This window comes from Salvelinus namaycush, unplaced genomic scaffold (assembly GCF_016432855.1).
Source record: "Salvelinus namaycush isolate Seneca unplaced genomic scaffold, SaNama_1.0 Scaffold3, whole genome shotgun sequence".
Lineage (NCBI taxonomy): Eukaryota > Metazoa > Chordata > Actinopteri > Salmoniformes > Salmonidae > Salvelinus > Salvelinus namaycush.
This window is the reverse complement of record NW_024059896.1, coordinates 565,593-585,706: the sequence shown is the minus strand read 5'-3', so window position 1 is coordinate 585,706 and position 20,114 is coordinate 565,593. Positions and strand designations below refer to the sequence as shown.

Below are 20,114 nucleotides of genomic sequence, written 5' to 3'. Positions count from 1 at the left end.
TACAGAGTCTGTGAACATTTTCATTTCATTAAATCATCAGTGGGCCAACAATGCAAATTTAAACAATGGAGCAAATGCATTACATCCAAATATCACTGTACTATCTGTAGTGCTGGAGGAAAGACACACCCAGATAAACACACACAGTCAGAGTTTAAGAAATGACCACTTAAAGAGTTTTACCCAATTAGGAAGCCTGAAAGAACACATGAGACTGCACACAGGGGAGAGGCCTTACCACTGCTCCGAGTGTGGAAAGAGTTTTAATCAGTCAGGAAGCCTGAAAGCTCATGAGCGAATACACACAGGGGAGAAGCCTTACCACTGCTCCCATTGTGCAAAGCGTTTTATCCAATTAGGAAGCCTGAAAGAACACATGAGAGTGCACACAGGGGAGAAGCCTTACCACTGCTCCCAGTGTGCCAAGCGTTTTACCCATTTAGGAAACCTGAAAGAACACAAGAGACTGCACACAGGGGAGAAGCCTTACCACTGCTCCCGGTGTTCAAAGCGTTTTACCCATTTAGGAAACCTGAAAGCTCATGAGCGAATACACACAGGGGAGAAGCCTTACCATTGTTCCCACTGTGGAAAGCGTTTTAACTATTCAGGAAAGCTGAAAGAACACATGAGACTGCACACAGGGGAGAAGCCTTACAAATGCTCAGACTGTGGGAAGACATATTACTCATCACAGTCACTTAAACATCATGTGCGAATCCACACAGGAGAGAATAATTACTTCTCCTAGTGTGTAAATTTATATTTCACATCACATTAACTTAAAATTCATCAGAGAACATACACAGTGCTCCCACTGTCTTATATTGTTGTCTTATATTGTTGCCTGAGAATGTGTTTATTTTATTAAATGAAATGGTACAAAGTATACTCAAATGTATGTTTTTGTAATAAAACATGAATTGAATATGGAGTATGTCAGTTTGAATATAGAGTAGATCAGATTCCATGTGTTTAAATGGTCCTTTTTATATATTTTTTTATAAAGAATTATGTTTGTATCAATCAGTGAGCCATTCTTTCCACACTCCACATTCTCTTTCCACACTGGGCGCAATGGCATGGCTTCTCCCCTGTGTGTATTCGCTCATGAGCTTTGAGGGTGTCTAACCGCTTAAAACTCTTTCCACACTGGGAGCAATGGAGTGGCTTCGTTCTTATGTGTACCCTCTCATGTCTTTTCAAGCTAACTAACTGGTTAAAACTTTTTCCACAATGGGAGCAGAGGTGTCGTCTTGCTGGGTTGGACGTCTTTGGTTCCTCCAAGGTTGGTTTTCCTCCTGCAAAAGACAGTGTTAATTTTAAAGAGATGCCAGAATGAAATCTCCACATGATAAAACTGCCTTGCTGAGGTTTAATCCAAATCACATCCCTCAATATCCTGATGCCAGTTTTCAAACATTTCATAATTTAAAACAAATGATGTAGAGCTTCCTGGTAATTACTGATAATATGTTTACATTACTTATTATTCTTTCTGTTATATAAGTCAGACCACAAAACCCTAAACAGTTCTAGAACACTGAAGACACAGACTGGATTCCAATCAGCAGGTGGTTCTAAATATATAACCTTCATAGCTGTATGATACAGAATGTGACCTACACACTTCCTTGAACCTAAATTAAGTAAAGAAGTCATTTTGTGTGGAAGTTTCATTTTTACATTGGAGACAGACACAAAGCACATCAGTAACATCTCCCCATTGTCGATAGGGTCGACACATTCCAAGATGGCGTAGCAGTCGGACGTGTGTTTTGTCTTGTCCCGTCCTGTCCCATGTAAATATTTGTATATATTGTTTTCATTTCGTATATATTGTAATCTCACTTTCCATTTACGGACTGAATTAACTTTCCTGCAACCCGCCTCCCCCAATGTGGTACAGATCTGCTATTTTTATACTTTAGAACCGGAACCCCCATCAGAAGCTAGCCAGCTAACTAGCTACTAGCTACTAGTCAGTTAGCCACTACTAGCGGTCTTCACTGTTAACTGGGACACCAGCCAGCTTCAGCCTGGTCAATACCTGCCAGTCTGCACAGCGCGATATCAACCCAGAGCGTATCGGACTGCTTTTTCTCTACCACATCACCGGATTCCTACCGCTCTGAACCTTTACACATCGCAGCTAGCTAGCTGCAATCCGAGTAGCTACTCCTGGCAAACGTCTCTGTCCCGAAGCAAGCACCACTTAGACTTGAACTAGCCTCGAGCTAGGCCTATCTCCCGGCTAGCCGAAGAGGTCCACCAGCTAATTCTTGGGCTACAATACCTCTTTTGCCAATTGGCCTGGACCCATTACTGCCGACACGGAGCCCCGCCGATCCATCACGACTGGTCTGCCGACGTAATCGCCCGACATCGCCGAAGACCCATCTGCTAGCCCCGGCCCGCTAGCTGTCTGAATCACCGTGTCTCCAGCTCGCCTAGCGTAGTAGCAACTACCGAACGGCTCCCTGACTCACCTATTGCTGCTCATTGGACCCTATGATCAGTCGGCTACACATGCCTCTTCCTAATGTCAATATGCCTTGTCTATTGCTGTTTAGGTTAGTTATTATTGTTTTATTTCACTGTAGAGCCCCCAGCCCCGCCCAACATGCCTTAGATAGCCCTTTTGTCCCACCCCCCACACATGCGGTGACCTCACCTGGGTTAACTGGTGCCTCTAGAGACAAAACCTCTCTCATCGTCACTCAATGCCTAGGTTAACCTCCACTGTACTCACATCCACTGTACTCACATCCTTGTCACGTGCGTCGAATACAACAGGTGTAGACCTTAGAGTGAAATGCTTACTTACCAATAGTGCGAAAAAAAAGGTATGTGTGTGTAGGTAAGTAAAGAAATAAAATACCAGTAAAAAGACATTTGAAAATAACAGTAGCAAGGCTATATACAGACACCGGTTAGTCAGGCTTATTGAGGTAGTATGTACATGTAGGTATGGTTAAAGTGACAGAAACAAGTCTCTCACCGTTGCCGCTTGTTATAGATTCCCCTCAGCCCCCAGCTGTGCCCTGGACACCATATGTGAATTGATTTCCCCCCAATCTATCTTCAGAGTTCGTACAGTTAGGTGACCTAAACTGGGATATGCTTAACACCCCGGCCGTCCTACAATCTAAGCTAGATGCCCTCAATCTCACATAAATCATCAAGGAACCTACCATCAACCCTAAATCTGTAACCATGGGCACCCTCTTAGATATCATCCTGACTAACTTGCCCTCTAAATACACCTCTGCCGTCTTCAACCAGGATCTTAGCGATCACTGCCTCATTGCCTGCGTCCGTAATGGGTCCGCGGTCAAACGACCATCCCTCATCACTGTCAAACGCTCCCTAAAACAATTCAGCGAGCAGGCCTTTCTAATCGACCTGGCCCGGGTATCCTGGTAGGATATTGACCTCATCCCGTCAGTAGAGGATGTCTGGTTTCTCTTTAAAAGTAATTTCCTCACCATCCTAAATAAGCATGCCCCATTCCAAAAATGTAGAACTAAGAACAGATATAACCCTTGGTTCACCCCAGACTTGACTGCCCTTGACCAGCACAAAAACATCCTGTGGCGTTCTGCATTAGCATCGAATAGCCAGCGATATGCAACTTTTCAGGGAAGTCAGGAACCAATATACACAGTGTCGTGGAAAATTGCAAGATTATGTTATAATGCTTGTATTGCGTTATAATGGTTGTTTTATTCGACAGAATAGAGTGTTCTGTTAACTATTGTGTGTTCCACTGAGGATGGGCCTCTATGAGATAGCACTGACAGAGGAGATTTACGATGTCTTTGGGTGATAAAACCTAAAGAGCATTCCAGATAACATGAGGTAATGTTTTTGTGCTACCAGGAACGAGATTAGAACCTAATTTTAGAGACCAAACTGAACGATAATTTATAGCGAATGCTATCTGGCTATGTGCTACTCCTCTCTCTCTCAAGTAAAAGTCTTTCTTTGTGAACTTTTCATAAGATATGTGGTTCGTCATGGAAGTTGAGAGGGGTGTATCTTGGCTATAAAAGATCTTTGTACTTTTCTGTTGACACTTTCAATGGTTCATTAGAGATAGCGCATCATTGAAAGTAAAATGCTATTGCAAAGCTCTTAATATTAAAGATGTAGTTTAAGTATAACTCTAACTGATGTGTGAAGTTTGTAACACTCCTCATTATGGTAAACCAGAAAAATACCACCACAACACTCAGTTAGGAAAGCAAAGGCTAGCTTTTTCAAACAGAAATTTGCGCCCTGTAGCACTAATTCCAAAACGTTTTGGGACACTAAAGTCCATGGAGAATAAGAGCACCTCCTCCCAGCTGCCCCCTGCACTGAAGCTAGGAAACACTGTCACCACCGATAAATCTACAATAATCGATAATTTCAATAAGCATTTTTCTACGGCTGGCCATGCTTTCCACCTGGCTACCCCTACCCCGGCCAAAAGCTCTGCACCACCTGCAGCAACTTGCCCAAGCACCCCCCCCCCCCCACCCAAATCAAGACAGCTGATGTTCTGAAAGAGCGGCAAAATCTGGATCCCTACAAAACAGCTGGGCTAGACAATCTGGAACCTCTCTTTCCCAAAATTGTTGCAAACCCCACCCTAACCCTAACTATTACTAACCTGTTCAACTTCTCTTTCGTATTGTCTGAGATCCCCAAAGATTGGAAAGCTGCCGCGGTCATCCCCCTCTTCAAAGGGGGAGACACTCTAGACCCAAACTGTTATAGACCTATTCCCATCCTGCCCTGCCTTTCTAAAATCTTTGAAAGCCAAGTTAACAAACAGATCACCGACGATTACGAATACCACTGTACCTTCTCCATTATGCAATCTGGTTTCCGAGCTGGTCATGGGTGCACCTCAGCCATGCTCAAGGTCCTAAACAATATCATAACCGCCATCGATAAAAAACAGTACTGTGCAGCCGTCTTCATAAACCTGGCCAAGGCTTTCGACTCTGTTAATCAACGCATTCTTATCGGCAGACTCAATAGATTTGGTTTCTCAAATGACTGCCTCGCCTGGTTCACCAACTCCTTCTCAGATAGAGTTCAGTGTGTCAAATCGGAGGGCCTGTTGTCCGGACCTCTGGCAGTCTCTATGGGGGTGACACAGGGTTCAATTTCTCTGTATATACAGTTGAAGTCGGAAGTTTACATACACCTTAGCCAAATACATTTAAACTCAGTTTTTCACAATTCCTGACATTTAATCCCAGTAAAAATTCCCTGTCTTAGGTCAGTTAGGATCACCACTTTATTTTAGGTGTGAAATGTCAGAATAATAGTAGAGAGAATGATTTATTTCAGCTTTTATTTCTTTCAACACATTCCTAGTGGATCAGAAGTTTACATACACTCAATTAGTATTTGGTAGGATTGGCTTTAAATTGTTTAACTTGGGTCAAAGTTTCGGGTAGCCTTCCACAAGCTTCCCACAATAAGTTAGGTGAATTTTGGCCCATTCCTTCCTGACAGGGCAAAAATTGTAATTGAGACAGGTTTGTAGGCCTCCTTGCTCGCACATGCTTATTCAGTTCTGCCAACAAATATTCTATGGGATTGAGGTCAGGGCTTTGTGATGGCCACTCCAATACCTTGACTTTGTTGTCCTTAAGGCATTTTACCACAAATTTGGAAGTATGCTAGGGGTCATTGTCCATTTGGAAGACCCACTTGCGACCAAGCATTAACTTCCTGACTGATGTCTTGAGATGTTGCTTCAATATATCCACATCATTTTCCTTCCTCATGAAGCCATCTATTTTGTGAAGTGCACCAGTCCCTCCTGCAGCAAAGCACCCCCACAACATGATGCTCCCACCCCCGTGTTTCATGGTTGGGATGGTGTTCTTTGACTTGCAAGCCTCTCCCTTTTTCCTCCAAACATAACGATGGCCATACAGTTCTATTTTTGTTTCATCAGACCAAAAGTACGATCTTTGTCCCCATGTGCAGTTGCAAACCGGAGTCTGGCTTTTTTATGGCAGTTTTGGAGCAGTGACTTCTTCCTTGCTGAGCGACCTTTCAGGTTATGTCGATATAGGACTCGTTTTACTGTGGATATAGATACTTTTGTACCTGTTTCCTCCAGCATCTTCACAAGGTCCTTTGCTGTTGTTCTTGGATTGAATAGCACTTTTCGCACCAAAGTACCTTCATCTCTAGGAGACAGAACGCGTCTCCTTCCTGAGCGGTATGATGGCTGAGTCGTCTAATGGTGTTTATACTTGCGTACTATTGTTTATACAATTTTATTTTATTCAATTTTATTTTTTTATATAGCCCTTCGTACATCAGCTAATATCTCGAAGTGCTGTACAGAAACCCAGCCTAAAACCCCAAACAGCTAGTAATGCAGGTGTAGAAGCACGGTGGCTAGGAAAAACTCCCTAGAAAGGCCAAAACCTAGGAAGAAACCTAGAGAGGAACCAGGCTATGAGGGGTGGCCAGTCCTCTTCTGGCTGTGCCGGGTGGAGATTATAACAGAACTATGCCAAGATGTTCAAAAATGTTCATAAGTGACAAGCATGGTCAAATAATAATCATGAATAATTTTCAGTTGGCTTTTCATAGCTGATCATTAAGAGTTGAAAAACAACAGGTCTGGGACAGGTGGCGGTTCCATAACCGCAGGCAGAACAGCTGAAACTGGAATAGCAGCAAGGCCAGGCGGACTGGGGACAGCAAGGAGTCACCACGGGCGGCAGTCCCGACGCATGGTCCTAGGGCCCAGGTCCTCCGAGAGAAAGAAAGAGAGAAGGAGAAAATTAGAGAGAGCCAAGATTTTCAAAATGTTCATAAATGACAAGCATGGTCAAATAATAATCAGGAATAAATCTGTTGGCTTTTCATAGCCGATCATTAAGAGTTGAAAACAGCAGGTCTGGGACAGGTAGGGGTTCCATAACCGCAGGCAGAACAGTTGAAACTGGAATAGCAGCAAGGCCAGGCGGACTGGGGACAGCAAGGAGTCACCACGGCCGGTAGTCCCGACGTATGGTCCTAGGGCTCAGGTCCTCCGAGAGAAAGAAAGAGAGAAGGAGAAAATTAGAGAGAGCCAAGATTTTCAAAATGTTCATAAATGACAAGCATGGTCAAATAATAATCAGGAATAAATCTCAGTTGGCTTTTCATAGCCGATCATTAAGAGTTGAAAACAGCAGGTCTGGGACAGGTAGGGGTTTCGTAACCGCAGGCAGAACAGTTGAAACTGGAATAGCAGCAAGGCCAGGCGGACTGGGGACAGTAAGGTGTCAGCATGCCCGGTAGTCCTGACGTATGGTCCTAGGGCTCAGGTTCTCAGAGAGAAAGAGAGAACGAGAGAATTAGAGAGAGCATACTTAAATTCACACAGGACACTGGATAAGACAGGAGAAGTACTCCAGGTATAACCAACTGACCCTAGCCCCCCGACACATAAACTACTGCAGCATAAATACTGGAGGCTGAGACAGGAGCGGTCAGGAGACACTGTGGCCCCATCCGAAGAAACCCCCGGACAGGGCCAAACAGGAAGGATATAACCCCACCCACTTTGCCAAAGCACAGCCCCCGCACCACTAGAGGGAAATCCTCAACCACCAACTTACAATCCTGAGACAAGGCCGAGTATAGCCCACAAAGGTCTCCACCACAGCACAAACCAAGGGGGGGCGCCAACCCAGACAGGAAGATCACGTCAGTAACTCAACCCACTCAAGTGACGCACCCCTCCTAGGGACGGCATGAAAGAGCACCAGCAAGCCAGTGACTCAGCCCCTGTAACAGGGTTAGAGGCAGAGAATCCCAGTGGAGAGAGGGGAACCGGCCTGGCAGAGACAGCAAGGGCGGTTCGTTGCTCCAGGTACTACAGATGAACGTAGTACCTTCAGGCATTTGGAAATTACTCCCAACGATGAACCAGACTTGTGGAGGTCTACAATTTGTTTTCTGAGGTCTTGGCTGATATCTTTTGATTTTCCCATGATGTCAAGCAAAGAGACACTGAGTTTGAAGGTAGGCCTTGAAATACATCCACAGGTACACCTCCAATTGACTCAGATGATGTCAATTAGCCTATCAGAAGCTTCTAAAGCCATGACATCATTTTCTGGAATTTTCCAAGCTGTTTAAAGGCACAGTCAACTTAGTGTATGTAAACTTCTGACCCACTGGAATTGTGATACCGTGAATTAAACGTGAAATAATCTGTCTGTAAACAATTGTTGGAACAACTACTTGTGTTATGCACAAAGTAGATATCCTAACCGACTTGCCAAAACTATAGTTTGTGAACAAGAAATTTGTGGAGTGGTTGAAAAATGAGTTTTAATGACTCCAACATAAGTGCATGTAAACTTCCGACTTCAACTGTATCAATGATGTCGCTCTTGCTGCTGGGGATTCTCTGATTCACCTCTACGCAGACGACACCATTCTGTATACATCTGGCCCTTCTTTGGACACTGTTTTAACAAACCTCCAAACGAGCTTCAATGCCATACAACACTCCTTCCGTGGCCAGCTTTTAAATGCTAGTAAAACTAAATGCATGCGCTTCAACCGAATTTTGAATATTTTAGAATATGTGGACAACTATAAATACCTAGGTGTCTGGTTAGACTGTAAACTCTCCTTCCAGACTCACATTAAGCATATCCTATCCAAAATTAAATCTAAAATCGGCTTCCTATTTCGCAACAAAGCCTCCTTCACTCATGCTGCCAAACATACGCTCGTAAAACTGACTATCCTACCGATCCTTGACATCGGCGATGTAATTTACAAAATATCCTCCAACACTCTACTCAGAAAATTGGATGTAGTCTATCACAGTGCCATCCATTTTGTCACCAAAGCCCCATATACTACCCACCACTGCGACCTGTATGCTCGTTGGCTGGCCCTCTCTACATATTCGTCGCCAAACTCACTGGCTCCAGGTCATCTATAAGTCTTTGCTAGGTAAAGCCCCGCCTTATCTCAGCTCACTGGTCACCATAGCAACACCCACCAGTAGCACGCATTCCAGCAGGTATATTTCACTGGTAACCCCCAAAGCCAACACCTACTTTGGCCGCCTTTCCTTCCAGTTCTCTGCTGCCAATGACTGGAACAAATTGCAAAAATCACTGAAGCTGGAGACTTATATCTCCCTCTCTAACTTTAAGCATCAGTTGTCAGAGCAGCTTACCTGTACACAGCCCATCTGTAAATAGCACAACCAACTACCTCATCCCCATATTGTTATTTAGATTTTTTTGCACCCCAGTATCTCGACTTGCACATCATCATCTGCACATCTATCACTCCAGTGTTAATGCTAAATTGCCTCTATGGCCTATTTATTGCCTTACCTCCCTAATCTCACTACATTTGCACACGCTGTACATAGACCTTTTCTTTTGTGTTGTTGACTGTACGTTTGTTTATGTGTAACTCTGTGTTGTTTTTGTAGCACTGCTTTGCTTTATCTTGGCAGGTCGCAGTTGGAAATGAGAACTTGGATAAATAAAGGTGGGAAAAAAAGGCATTTTTTATTTATTTAGACATTTTTTTTTTTACATTTTGACTATCATTAATGTCATGATATTTTGAGTAAAGTAAAAAAAGAATGAAATATTTTGGGTAGATGTTCCAAAAATATCAATATGTAAAGTGTTGGTCCCATGTTTCATGAGCTGAAATAAAAGATCTTAGAATTTTTCCACACGCATGAAAGATAATTTACCTCAAATTTGTTTATATCCCTGTTAGTGAACATTTCTCCTTTGCCAAGATAATCCATTCACCTGACAGGTGTGGCATATCAAGAAGCTGATCAAACAGCATGATCATTACACAGGTGCACCTTGTGCTGGGGACAATAAAAGGCCACTAAAATGTTCAGTTTTGTCACACAACACAATGCCACAGATGTCTCAAGTTTTGAGGGAGCGTGCAATTGGCATGCTGACTGCAGGAATATCCACCGGAGCTGTTACCAGAGAATGTAATGTTAATTTCTCTACCATAAGCCGCCTCCAACGTTGTTTTAGAGAATTTGGCAGTACATCCGACCGGTCTCACAACCGCAGACCATGTATAACAACGCCAGGCCAGGACTTCCACATCGTCTGAGCACCCGCCACCCAGAGCTATTTGACCAATTAGGAGAATGATGTGGTGCTGCAGCAGTTGACCTGGCATCCACAATCAACCGACCTCAACCCAATTGAGAAGGTTTGGGATGAGTTGGACCGCAGAGTGAAGCAAAAGTATCCAACATGTGCTTAGCATATGTGGGAACTCCTTCATAACTGGTTGTCCTGGTAACAGATACCAGAGGGCAGATCTATTTTATTTGTTCAAACTAAACTACAGCACTTACTTTGATGAGTCAAATCTGATCCTTTCTTCTCTCCTCCTCCTCTCACAGTTCCACTCAGCCCCGTTGTTTTCCTGCAGTCCACCAGCAGCACAGACAACCTCTTCATACCCAGCAGTAAGGCGCTACCAGAAGAGGCACAACACGGGAACTCCGGGAGGACGGAAGGGCTAGCGTTGTCCTGGTAACCCTAAAGAGGGGACACAGACCATTATGGATGCTGATGTCACTGTTGTCATAAAGTGCTTAACAGAAAACCAGCCCCGGATAGAGCAAGATGTATGCTAGACCAGACCAAGCTGTACCATCTGGTGTTCTGATCTGGAGAGACTCTTCTCTGCCTCGTCAGCATCAGGATGTTGTTGAGGCTCCCCAGAGGATCCACAATAGTCATGTCTCTCTCCTGTGTGAACGAGAACATCAAACCGATTGTAAACTTATGATCTTCTATTACAATCACAGAGTCTTACAAGAGGCATTAATATGTCTAAAAAGGGCCTAAAATGGCCACTTCCATCATGATTTTATTAAATATCTTTTTGTGATGCAAATGTAAAAGGGTCGTTCCACGAATTGGGTGAGTTTTGCATTCCTTTTAAGTATAAATTATGCACCAATATTGAATTTTAAAACCCCACATTAGTTCAACAATGGCAGAGTTTGTGCCCCTGTTTAAGACAGTACTCACTGGTGTTAATTTGATCTTCTGTCTCCACCTCTTTCACTCCCAAAACGACTTCCTCCTTCACCTTTATTGAGATAGCATCCTCTTCCTCTCTAAAAGGTTCTTCCTCTTTTTCCCCTATAACATCCTCCTCTTTCATTCTGAAAGTGTCTACCTCCTCCTCTACCATTGTGACAGCCTCTATCCCCTCTTCCTCTTTCACTACAATATGTTCTTTCTCATATTTCACTGTAATACCCTCATCCTCTTCTTTCAGTGTGATATTCTCCTTTTTCTCCTTTTTCATTCTGAAAGCTTCTTCCTCCTCCTCTTCCACTGTGAGAGCCTCCATCCCCTCTTCCTCTCCAAACGGAGACTTCTCTCCTTTCACTGTAACACCCTCTTCTTCTTCTTCTTTGACGACAATGTTCAGCCCCAGAGCTTCTTTCTCAGTCCAGTAGACCTCCTCTTCTTTAGCAAGGGGCGAGTAGTTTAGTGAGCTCATGGTCCGGGATGTTAGCTAGCTAGTTAACATTAGCGACTAGCCTAGTGCTAGGCTCAGTATCAATCTTTAACAAGTTTGCAAATTGAACAACCAAATTAGCTTAAAGTTAACCAGTAGAAACGTCAACAGAATTGTGTTTAAAACACTGAGATTAGCTAATGTACATAAACATGGTCTAAAGCGTCAATGTTTCGCATTTAAATTAGCTAGCAAGCTACTGAGGCGTTTGAAAGAGTAGCCGTGTTGTTGTTCCTGAAGAAGCGTCCCGTCCAGTCCATTATACGTCACGCATGAAGAGTCAGCTGAAAGACGCAAATCGCCATCTGCTGACTGGAGTGGGTAACGCAGATTGGAAACAACAGTTACTACACTTTTTGTATTGGAAATAACGTCATAATAATTTAACAATAAGCTGATATATTTTCTCTTCCATCTTACAAATAATACTTTCCTGTACACAGAAGTATAAGCTTAATATGAACATGTATATTGATTGAATTTATTTGACAGTTTGTAAAATACATACAATAAGGGTGCTCCAGCTGGTGACGCCTCCACATACAATTTAAGAAAATCATGAAGGATAACACAATAATGCTTAACAGATATTTACATGGTGGTCCTTTTCAAAAGGGAAAGGGGAATACAACAAGGTTAGGCGGCGATTGTAATGACAACAGACAATGACAGACACAATTGTTGTTTGTTTCACAACATCCGATAATTAATACAATTTCCTTTCCTAATAAACAACTATGGTACGTCTTCCTTGTCTCACATACCCTTAATATATAAACAATCAATCCCTAATATATATAAATATATACACAAGACAATCACAATATAATAAACAACATACCCTTAATATATAAACAATCAATCCCTAATATATATATGTATATATATATACACAAGACAATCACAATATAATAAACAACATACCCTTAATATATAAACAATCAATCCCTAATATATATATATATATATAAGACAATCACAATATAATAAACAACATACCCTTAATATATAAACAATCAATCCCTAATATATATATATGTATATATATATACACAAGACAATCACAATATAATAAACAACATACCCTTAATATATAAACAATCAATCCCTAATATATATATATACAAGACAATCACAATATAATAAACAACTATGGTACATCTTCATTGTCTCACATACCCCCAATACATTTTGATTTGGCAAAATTACACAACTCAAATTTTTACACTATTAACTACTATCTTACACTACTTCTAACAAATTTGGCAAATACGGCTATTGGATCTTCCCAGACTCTTATCATCGGATGGACCCCAGGCACCAATCTGCAAGGCTTTGATCTTCCCAGACTCTTATCATCGGATGGACCCCAGCCATCAATCTGCAAGGCTTTGCTCTTTTGATCTGTGGAACCTTGCAAGTTGATTTGGAAACAATAAATTCATAAAGTATTTGCTTGTTAGTTTGGATGAAAATGTAATTGAAACCAGAGTGAAAATGATCTTGAAGTTATACATTAGAATTTATTTCCTGTTGAGAGTTTACATTATAGGACCACTACTTATTCATCAGTTATTCAGCACACTACTATGTTACACAGCCCTATGATTCCCTATGATATCCTTATGATACCCATCCTTATGATACCCTATGATACACATCCCTATGATATCCTATGATACTATGACACACATCCCTATGATATACTTATGATACCCTATGATACCCATCCCTATGATACCCTATGATACTATGACACACATCCCTATGGGCCAGTGGAGGCGGCGCCAGACATTATAGCACCAGTACTTAATTATCCCCAACATCATTCTGAGATAACAGTTTATTTATATAAAAATACATGCAGTAGTGAAAACACTGGAAAGTCAATACCTAACACGAATTTCCCGAGTCTCTGCAGCCTACTCTCCCACCACGTATAGGGCTTGCACCTCTCCTATGTCCCACTGTTCAGAGGCATATATTTATCCTACTGTTCAGCAGCCTAAATCTGTCCTCTTTCCTACTGTTCAATAGCCTACATCCTTATCTCCTGTGTGTTATATCTCATGTTACCTAACTGATTAAAACAATTTCCACACTGGGAGGAGTGGTAAGGCTTCTCCCCTGTGTGTGTATTCTCTCATGTGTTTTCAGGTTCAATAACTGGGTAAAAATCTTTCCACACTGGGAGCAGTGGTACAGCTTTTCTCCTGTGTGTATTCTCTCATGCCGTTTCAGGGCCCCTAACTGGGTAAAACTCTTTCCACACTGGGAGCAGTGGTACAGCTTTTCTCCTGTGTGTACTCTCTCATGTTGTTTCAGGTCCCCTAACTGGTTACAACCCTTACCACACTGGGAGCAGTGGTAAGGCTTCTCCCCTGTGTGTGATCTCTCGTGTTTTTTAAGGTAGCTTTTCTGATTAAAACTCTTTCCACACTGGGAGCAGTGGTAAGGCTTCTCCCCTGTGTGTAACTGCTCATGTGTTTTCAGGTTACATAAGTGGATAAAACGCTTTCCACACTGGGAGCAGTGGTAAGGCTTCTCCCCTGTATGTATTATCTCATGTGTTTTCAGGTTACGTAAGTGGGTAAAAATCTTTCCACACTGGGAGCAGTGGTACAGCTTTTCTCCTGTGTGTATTCTCTCATGTCGTTTCAGGTCACCTAAGTGGGTACAACCCTTTCCACACTGTGAGCAATAGTACAGATTTTCTCCTGTGTGTATTCTCTCATGTCGTTTCAGGTCACTTAAGCGGTTACAACCTTTTCCACACTGGGAGCAATTGTACAGCTTTTCTCCTGTGTGTATTCTCTCATGTTGTTTCAGGTAGCTTTTCTGGTTAAAACGCTTTCCACACTGGGAGCAGTGGTAAGGCTTTTCTCCTGTGTGTATTTTCTCATGTTTTTTCAGGTAGCTTTTCTGGTTAAAACGCTTTCCACACTGGGAGCAGCAGTAAGGCTTCTCCCCTGTGTGTAATTGCTCATGTGTTTTCAGGTTATTTAAGTGGGTAAAATTATTTCCACACTGGGAGCAATGGTAAGGCTTCTGCCCTGTGTGTATTCTCTCATGTGTTTTCAGGTTACGTAAGTGGGTAAAACTCCTTCCACACTGGGAGCAGCGGTACAGCTTTTCTTCTATGTGTATTCTCTCATGTGTTTTCAGATTACACAAGTGGGTAAAACTCTTTCCACACTGGGAGCAGTGGTAAGGCTTCTCCTCTGTGTGTATTCTCTCGTGTTTTTTCAGGTAGCTTTTCTGGTTAAAACCCTTTCCACACTGGGAGCAGTGGTAAGGCTTCTCCCCGGTGTGTATTCTCTCATGTTGGTTCAGGTGTCCTTTCTGGTTAAAACTCTTTCCACAGTGGGAACACTGGTGTCTTCTTGCTGGTTTGGACATCCCTGGCTCTGGTTCTTCTGAGTCTGGTCTTTCTCCTGCTAAAGACAGAGTGTTCATTTAAATAGAGACCTGAATGGAACCTCCACATGATAAAACGGCCTTGCTACGAGGGTAAATCCTAATCAGATCCCTCAATAACCTAAGGCCAGTTTTAACAGTCTTAGTGTGATTTTAAAACAAATGTTGTATAGCTTCCTGGTAATTACTGATAATATGTTTACATTACTTATTTTATTTATCCTGTTTTACAAGTCAGAACACAAAAAACTAAACAGTTCTAGGACACTGAAGACACAGACGTCGCTGGATTCCAATCAGCAGGTGGTTCTAAATATATAACTTTCATAGCTGTATGATACAGAATGTGACCTACACACTTCCTTAAACATGAAGTAATTTTGTGTGGAAGTCCAAAACTTGTTTTTACGTCGAAGATACAAAGCACATCAGTAACATCTCCCCGTTGTTGAAAGGGTTCGACACATGCTGTTTAAATGGACCAATTTCTTATTTAGACGTTCACAGATTTTCAACATGTTGACTATCGCCGATGTCATATTTTGGGTAAAGTAAAAAATAAGGTGAAATATTTGGGGTAGATGTTCCTAAAACTGATAGTTACTATATATAGTAAGTCTACAGCCATATCATAGAGTCTGAAAAGGCTTGTTCATTCTCATGTGATGAATAACCTATGACATCATATGTTTCTAAAACTGATAGCAACTACACTGAACAAAAATATAAACGCGACATGTAAAGTGTTGGTCCCATGTTTCATGAGCTGAAAAAAAAGATAGCAGAATTTTTCCCCATACGTACAAAATGCTTTTTTCTCTTGAATTGGGCACAAATTTTGCATCCCTGTTAGTGAACATTTCTCCTTTGCCAAAATAATCCATCCACCTGACAGGTGTGGCATATCAAGAAGCTGATTAAACAGCATTATCATTACACAGGTGCACCTTGTGCTGGGGACAATAAAAGGCCACTCTAAAATGTGCAGTTTTGTCACACAACACGATGCCACAGATGTCTCAGAGGGAGCGGGCAATTGGCTGACTGCAGGAATGTCCACTGGAGCTGTTGCCAGGGAATTTAATGTACAGTACCAGTCAAAAGTTAGGACTCACCTACTCATTCAAGGGTTTTTCTTAATTTTTACTATTTTCTACATTGTGGAATAATAGTGAAGACATCAATAATATGAAAAACATATATGGAAACATGTAGTGACCAAAAAAGTGTTAAACAAATCTAAATATATATTAGATTCTTCAAAGTAGCCACCCTTTGCCTTGATGACAGCTTGGCATTCTCTCAACCAGCTTCACCTGGAATGCTTTTCCAACAGTCTTGTAGGAGTTCCCACATATGCTGAGCATTTGTTGGTGGTATGTTTGCAGCGATTTGACCATGCAGGCCTGATTACACAGTCTCCTCTGAACAGTTGATGTTGAGATGTGTCTCTTAACTTCTTATGGCTGCAAGGCAAAGTGTTGAGTAGCCAGTGAAATCGTGCCCATTTCAAACGGCCTCCAACTCAAATCTTGCTCGTACAATATGAATATTATTATTCTTTTTGGATAGAAAACACTTTCTAGTTTCTAAAACAGTTGGAATTATTTCTCTGAGTGAAACAGAAGTCCTTCTGCAGCACTTTTCCTGACCAGGAAGTGAAATGTCAGAAATCTATGCCCTTTTCAACTTGATGCCTATACATGGTCTTGACACTTAGGAGTCTGCTGACACTCTATACGCCTTCCTATTGGTGTAAAGAGGATGTCAGAGAAGAAATTTTTCTTCTCATCTTGTCTGTGGTGGAAAAAAACCTATTTCTTTGACCTGAGCGTCCACTTCCGGTACTCTGAAGGAAGTGGGATTGATTTCTGTTTTGCCTTCGTAAGGAACGGCTAACATCTCCGGCTCGAATTCTTTTTGATACATGTGACCATATCATCGTAATGTATGTTTTTTCAATATAGTTTAATCAGATTATTGAAATTTTTTCGGGAGTTTGACCGTGTTCCGTCGCCTGACTGTGTTTACGTCTGAGAGATTTGGGACACTCGGATACTGGAAATGGTAAATGAAGAGGGATATTTCTCATTCTGAATCGAAACAACGACTCATCTGGACAGAGGACCCCCTTTTCAACATTCTGATGAAAGATCAGCCAAAGTAAGACTCATTTTATGATGTTATTTCATATATCTGTCGTGCATGTGAACGTGCCGTGGGCGCCCAAGTGTTTCTCTCTTTTGTGGCTACGCTAATATAGCGATACATTTTGTTTTCGCTGTAAAACATTTAATAAATCGGAAATATTGTTTGGAATCACAAGTTGCCTATCTTTCAATTGCTGCAAACTATATATTTTTCGGAAATGTTTTATGATGAGTAATTAGCTATTTGACGTTGGTGTCTGTAAATATTATGGCTGCTTTCCGTGCACTTTCTGATTGTAGCTGAAATGTAAAATATGATTTATACCTGAAATATGCAAATTTTTCGAAAAAAATATATGCTATACAATAAATATGTTATCAGACTGTCATCTGATGAATTTGTTTCTTGGTTAGTGGCTATTTATATCTTTATTTGGTCGAATTTGTGATAGCACCTGATGGAGTAAGAAACTGATGGAGTTAGAAAAGTGGTGTCATTTGCTAACGTGGTTAGCTAATAGATTTACATATTTTGTCTTCCCTGTAAAACATTTTAAAAATCGGACATGTTGGTTTGATTCACAAGAAGTTTATCTTTCATCTGGTGTCTTGGACTTGTTAATGTGTGAAAGTTAAATATTTAAAAAAAATAGCTTTTGAATTTCGCGCCCTGCACTTGAGCTGGATGTTGTCATAAGTGTACCGGTGTCGGGCTGCCCCCGTAAAAGGTTAATTGAACTCTGTGAAGCAGTTATTTGGGCTGCAATTTCTGAGGCTGGTAACTAATGAACTTTTCCTTTGCAGCAGAGGTAACTATGGGTCTTCCTTTCCTGTGGTGGTCCTCATGAGAGCCAGTTTCATCATAGCTCTTTTGCGACTGTACTTGAAGAAACATTTAAAAAGTTCTTGAACTTTTCCGGATTGACTGACCTTCAAGTAATGATGGACTGTCTTTTCTCTTTGCTTAATTGAGCTGTTCTTTCCATAATATGGACTTGGTCTTTTACCAAATAGGGCTATCTTCTGTATACCACCCCTACCTTGTCACAACACAACTGATTGGCACAAATGCATTTAGAATCAAATAAATTCCACAAATGAACTTTTAAGAAGGCACACCTGTTAATTAAAATGCATTCTACGAGCCTACCTCATCAAGCTGGTTGAGAGAATTCCAAGAGTGTGCAAAGCTGTCATCGAAGCAAAGGGTGGCTAATTTGAAGAATCTCAAATATAAAACATATTGTTTTGTCGAACACTTTTTTGTTTACTACATGATTCCATACGTGTTATTTCATAGTTGATGTCTTCACTTTTATTCTACAATGTAGAACATAGTAAAAATAAAGAAAAACCCTGGAATGAGTAGGCGTGTCCAAACTTTTGACTGGTACTGTAAATTCCTTTACCATAAGCCGCCTCCAACGTCATTTTAGAGAATTTGGCAGTACGTCCAACCGGCTTCACAAATGCAGATCACGTGTAACCACGCCCGCCCAGGACCTCCACATCCGGCTTCTTCACCTGCGGGAGACTGAGACCAGCCACCTGGACCATGCGTAACCACACCCACCCAGGACCTTCACATCCGGCTTCTTCACCTGCGAGAGACTGAGACCAGCCACCTGGACCATGCGTAACCACACCCACCAAGGACCTCCACATCCGGCTTCTTCACCTGCGGGAGACTGAGACCAGCCACCTGGACAGCTGATGGAACCGAGTAGAACGTCTATCTGTAATAAAGCCATTTTGAGGGGGAAAACTAATTCTGATTGGCTGGGCCTGGCTCCCCAGTGGGTGGGCCTATGCCCAGTCATGTGAAGTCCGCAGATCAGGGCCTAATGAATGTATTGACATTGACTGACGTATATGAACTGTAGATCGTTGAAATTGTTGCGTTTATGTTTTGTTCAGTCTATATATAGCCATATTATACAGTATGAAGAGGCTTGTTCATTCACGTCATGAATTCACTATGACATCATATTTGTATATGTTTTATTAGACTTTTATTCTGTAATAGATCATGTGGGTTGAAAAGTGTTTTATGATGTAATAGATCATATGGGTTGAAAAGTGTTTTATGATGTAATAGATCATACGGGTTGAGTAGTGTTTTATGATGTAATAGATCATACGGGTTGAGTAGTGTTTTATGATGTAATAGATCATACGGGTTGAGTAGTGTTTTATGATGTAATAGATCATATGGATTGAGTAGTGTTTTATGATGTAATAGATCATGTGGGTTGAGTAGTGTTTTATGATGTAATAGATCATGCGGTTTGAGTAGTGTTTTATGATGTAATAGATCATGTGGGTTGAGAAGTGTTTTATGATGTAATAGATCATGTGGGTTGAGAAGTGTTTTATGATGTAATAGATCATGTGGGTTGAGAAGTGTTTTATGATGTAATAGATCATGTGGGTTGAGTAGTGTTTTATGATGTAATAGATCATACGGGTTGAGTAATGTTTTATGATGTAATAGATCATGTGGGTTGAGAAGTGTTTTATGATGTAATAGATCATATGGGTTGAGTAGTGTTTTATGATGTAATAGATCATATGGGTTGAGTGGTGTTTTATGATGTAATAGATCGTATGGGTTGAAAAGTGTTTTATGATGTAATAGATCATATGGGTTTAGTGTTTTATGATGTAATAGATCATATGTGTTGAAAAGTGTTTTATGATGTAATAGATCATATGGGTTTAGTGTTTTATGATGTAATAGATCATATGTGTTGAAAAGTGTTTTATGATGTAATAGATCATATGGGTTGAGTAGTGTTTAATGATGTAATAGATCATATGGGTTGAAAAGTGTTTTATGATGAAATAGATCATATGGGTTGAAAAGTGTTTTATGATGTAATAGATCATATGGGTTTAGTGTTTTATGATGTAATAGATCATATGTGTTGAAAAGTGTTTTATGATGTAATAGATCATATAGGTTGAGTAGTGTTT

General features: G+C 41.2%; 2 protein-coding genes across 2 annotated transcripts in view; both read right to left on the bottom strand.

Annotated features, from left to right (window-relative positions):
• The window catches only part of LOC120039783 (zinc finger protein 271-like), a 68,680-nt gene extending 57,946 nt beyond the window's left edge, over positions 1 to 10,734 (bottom strand). Inside the window, exons 1-3 of the mRNA XM_038985162.1 lie at positions 10,690 to 10,734; positions 10,388 to 10,574; positions 1,088 to 1,301 (exon numbers count right to left, since the gene is read on the bottom strand). Of these exons, the coding sequence (XP_038841090.1) occupies positions 1,088 to 1,301; positions 10,388 to 10,574; positions 10,690 to 10,692 (404 nt within the window). The 5' untranslated portion in view covers positions 10,693 to 10,734. The remainder of the gene's footprint in view (positions 1 to 1,087; positions 1,302 to 10,387; positions 10,575 to 10,689) is intronic.
• A 3,105-nt stretch (positions 10,735 to 13,839) lies between these two features.
• LOC120039782 (zinc finger protein 850-like) overlaps positions 13,840 to 20,114 on the bottom strand; it is a gene marked incomplete at its 3' end in the record, with an annotated part of 248,537 nt that continues 242,262 nt past the window's right edge. Inside the window, exon 5 of the mRNA XM_038985161.1 lies at positions 13,840 to 14,894. Within this exon, the coding sequence (XP_038841089.1) occupies positions 13,840 to 14,894 (1,055 nt within the window). The remainder of the gene's footprint in view (positions 14,895 to 20,114) is intronic.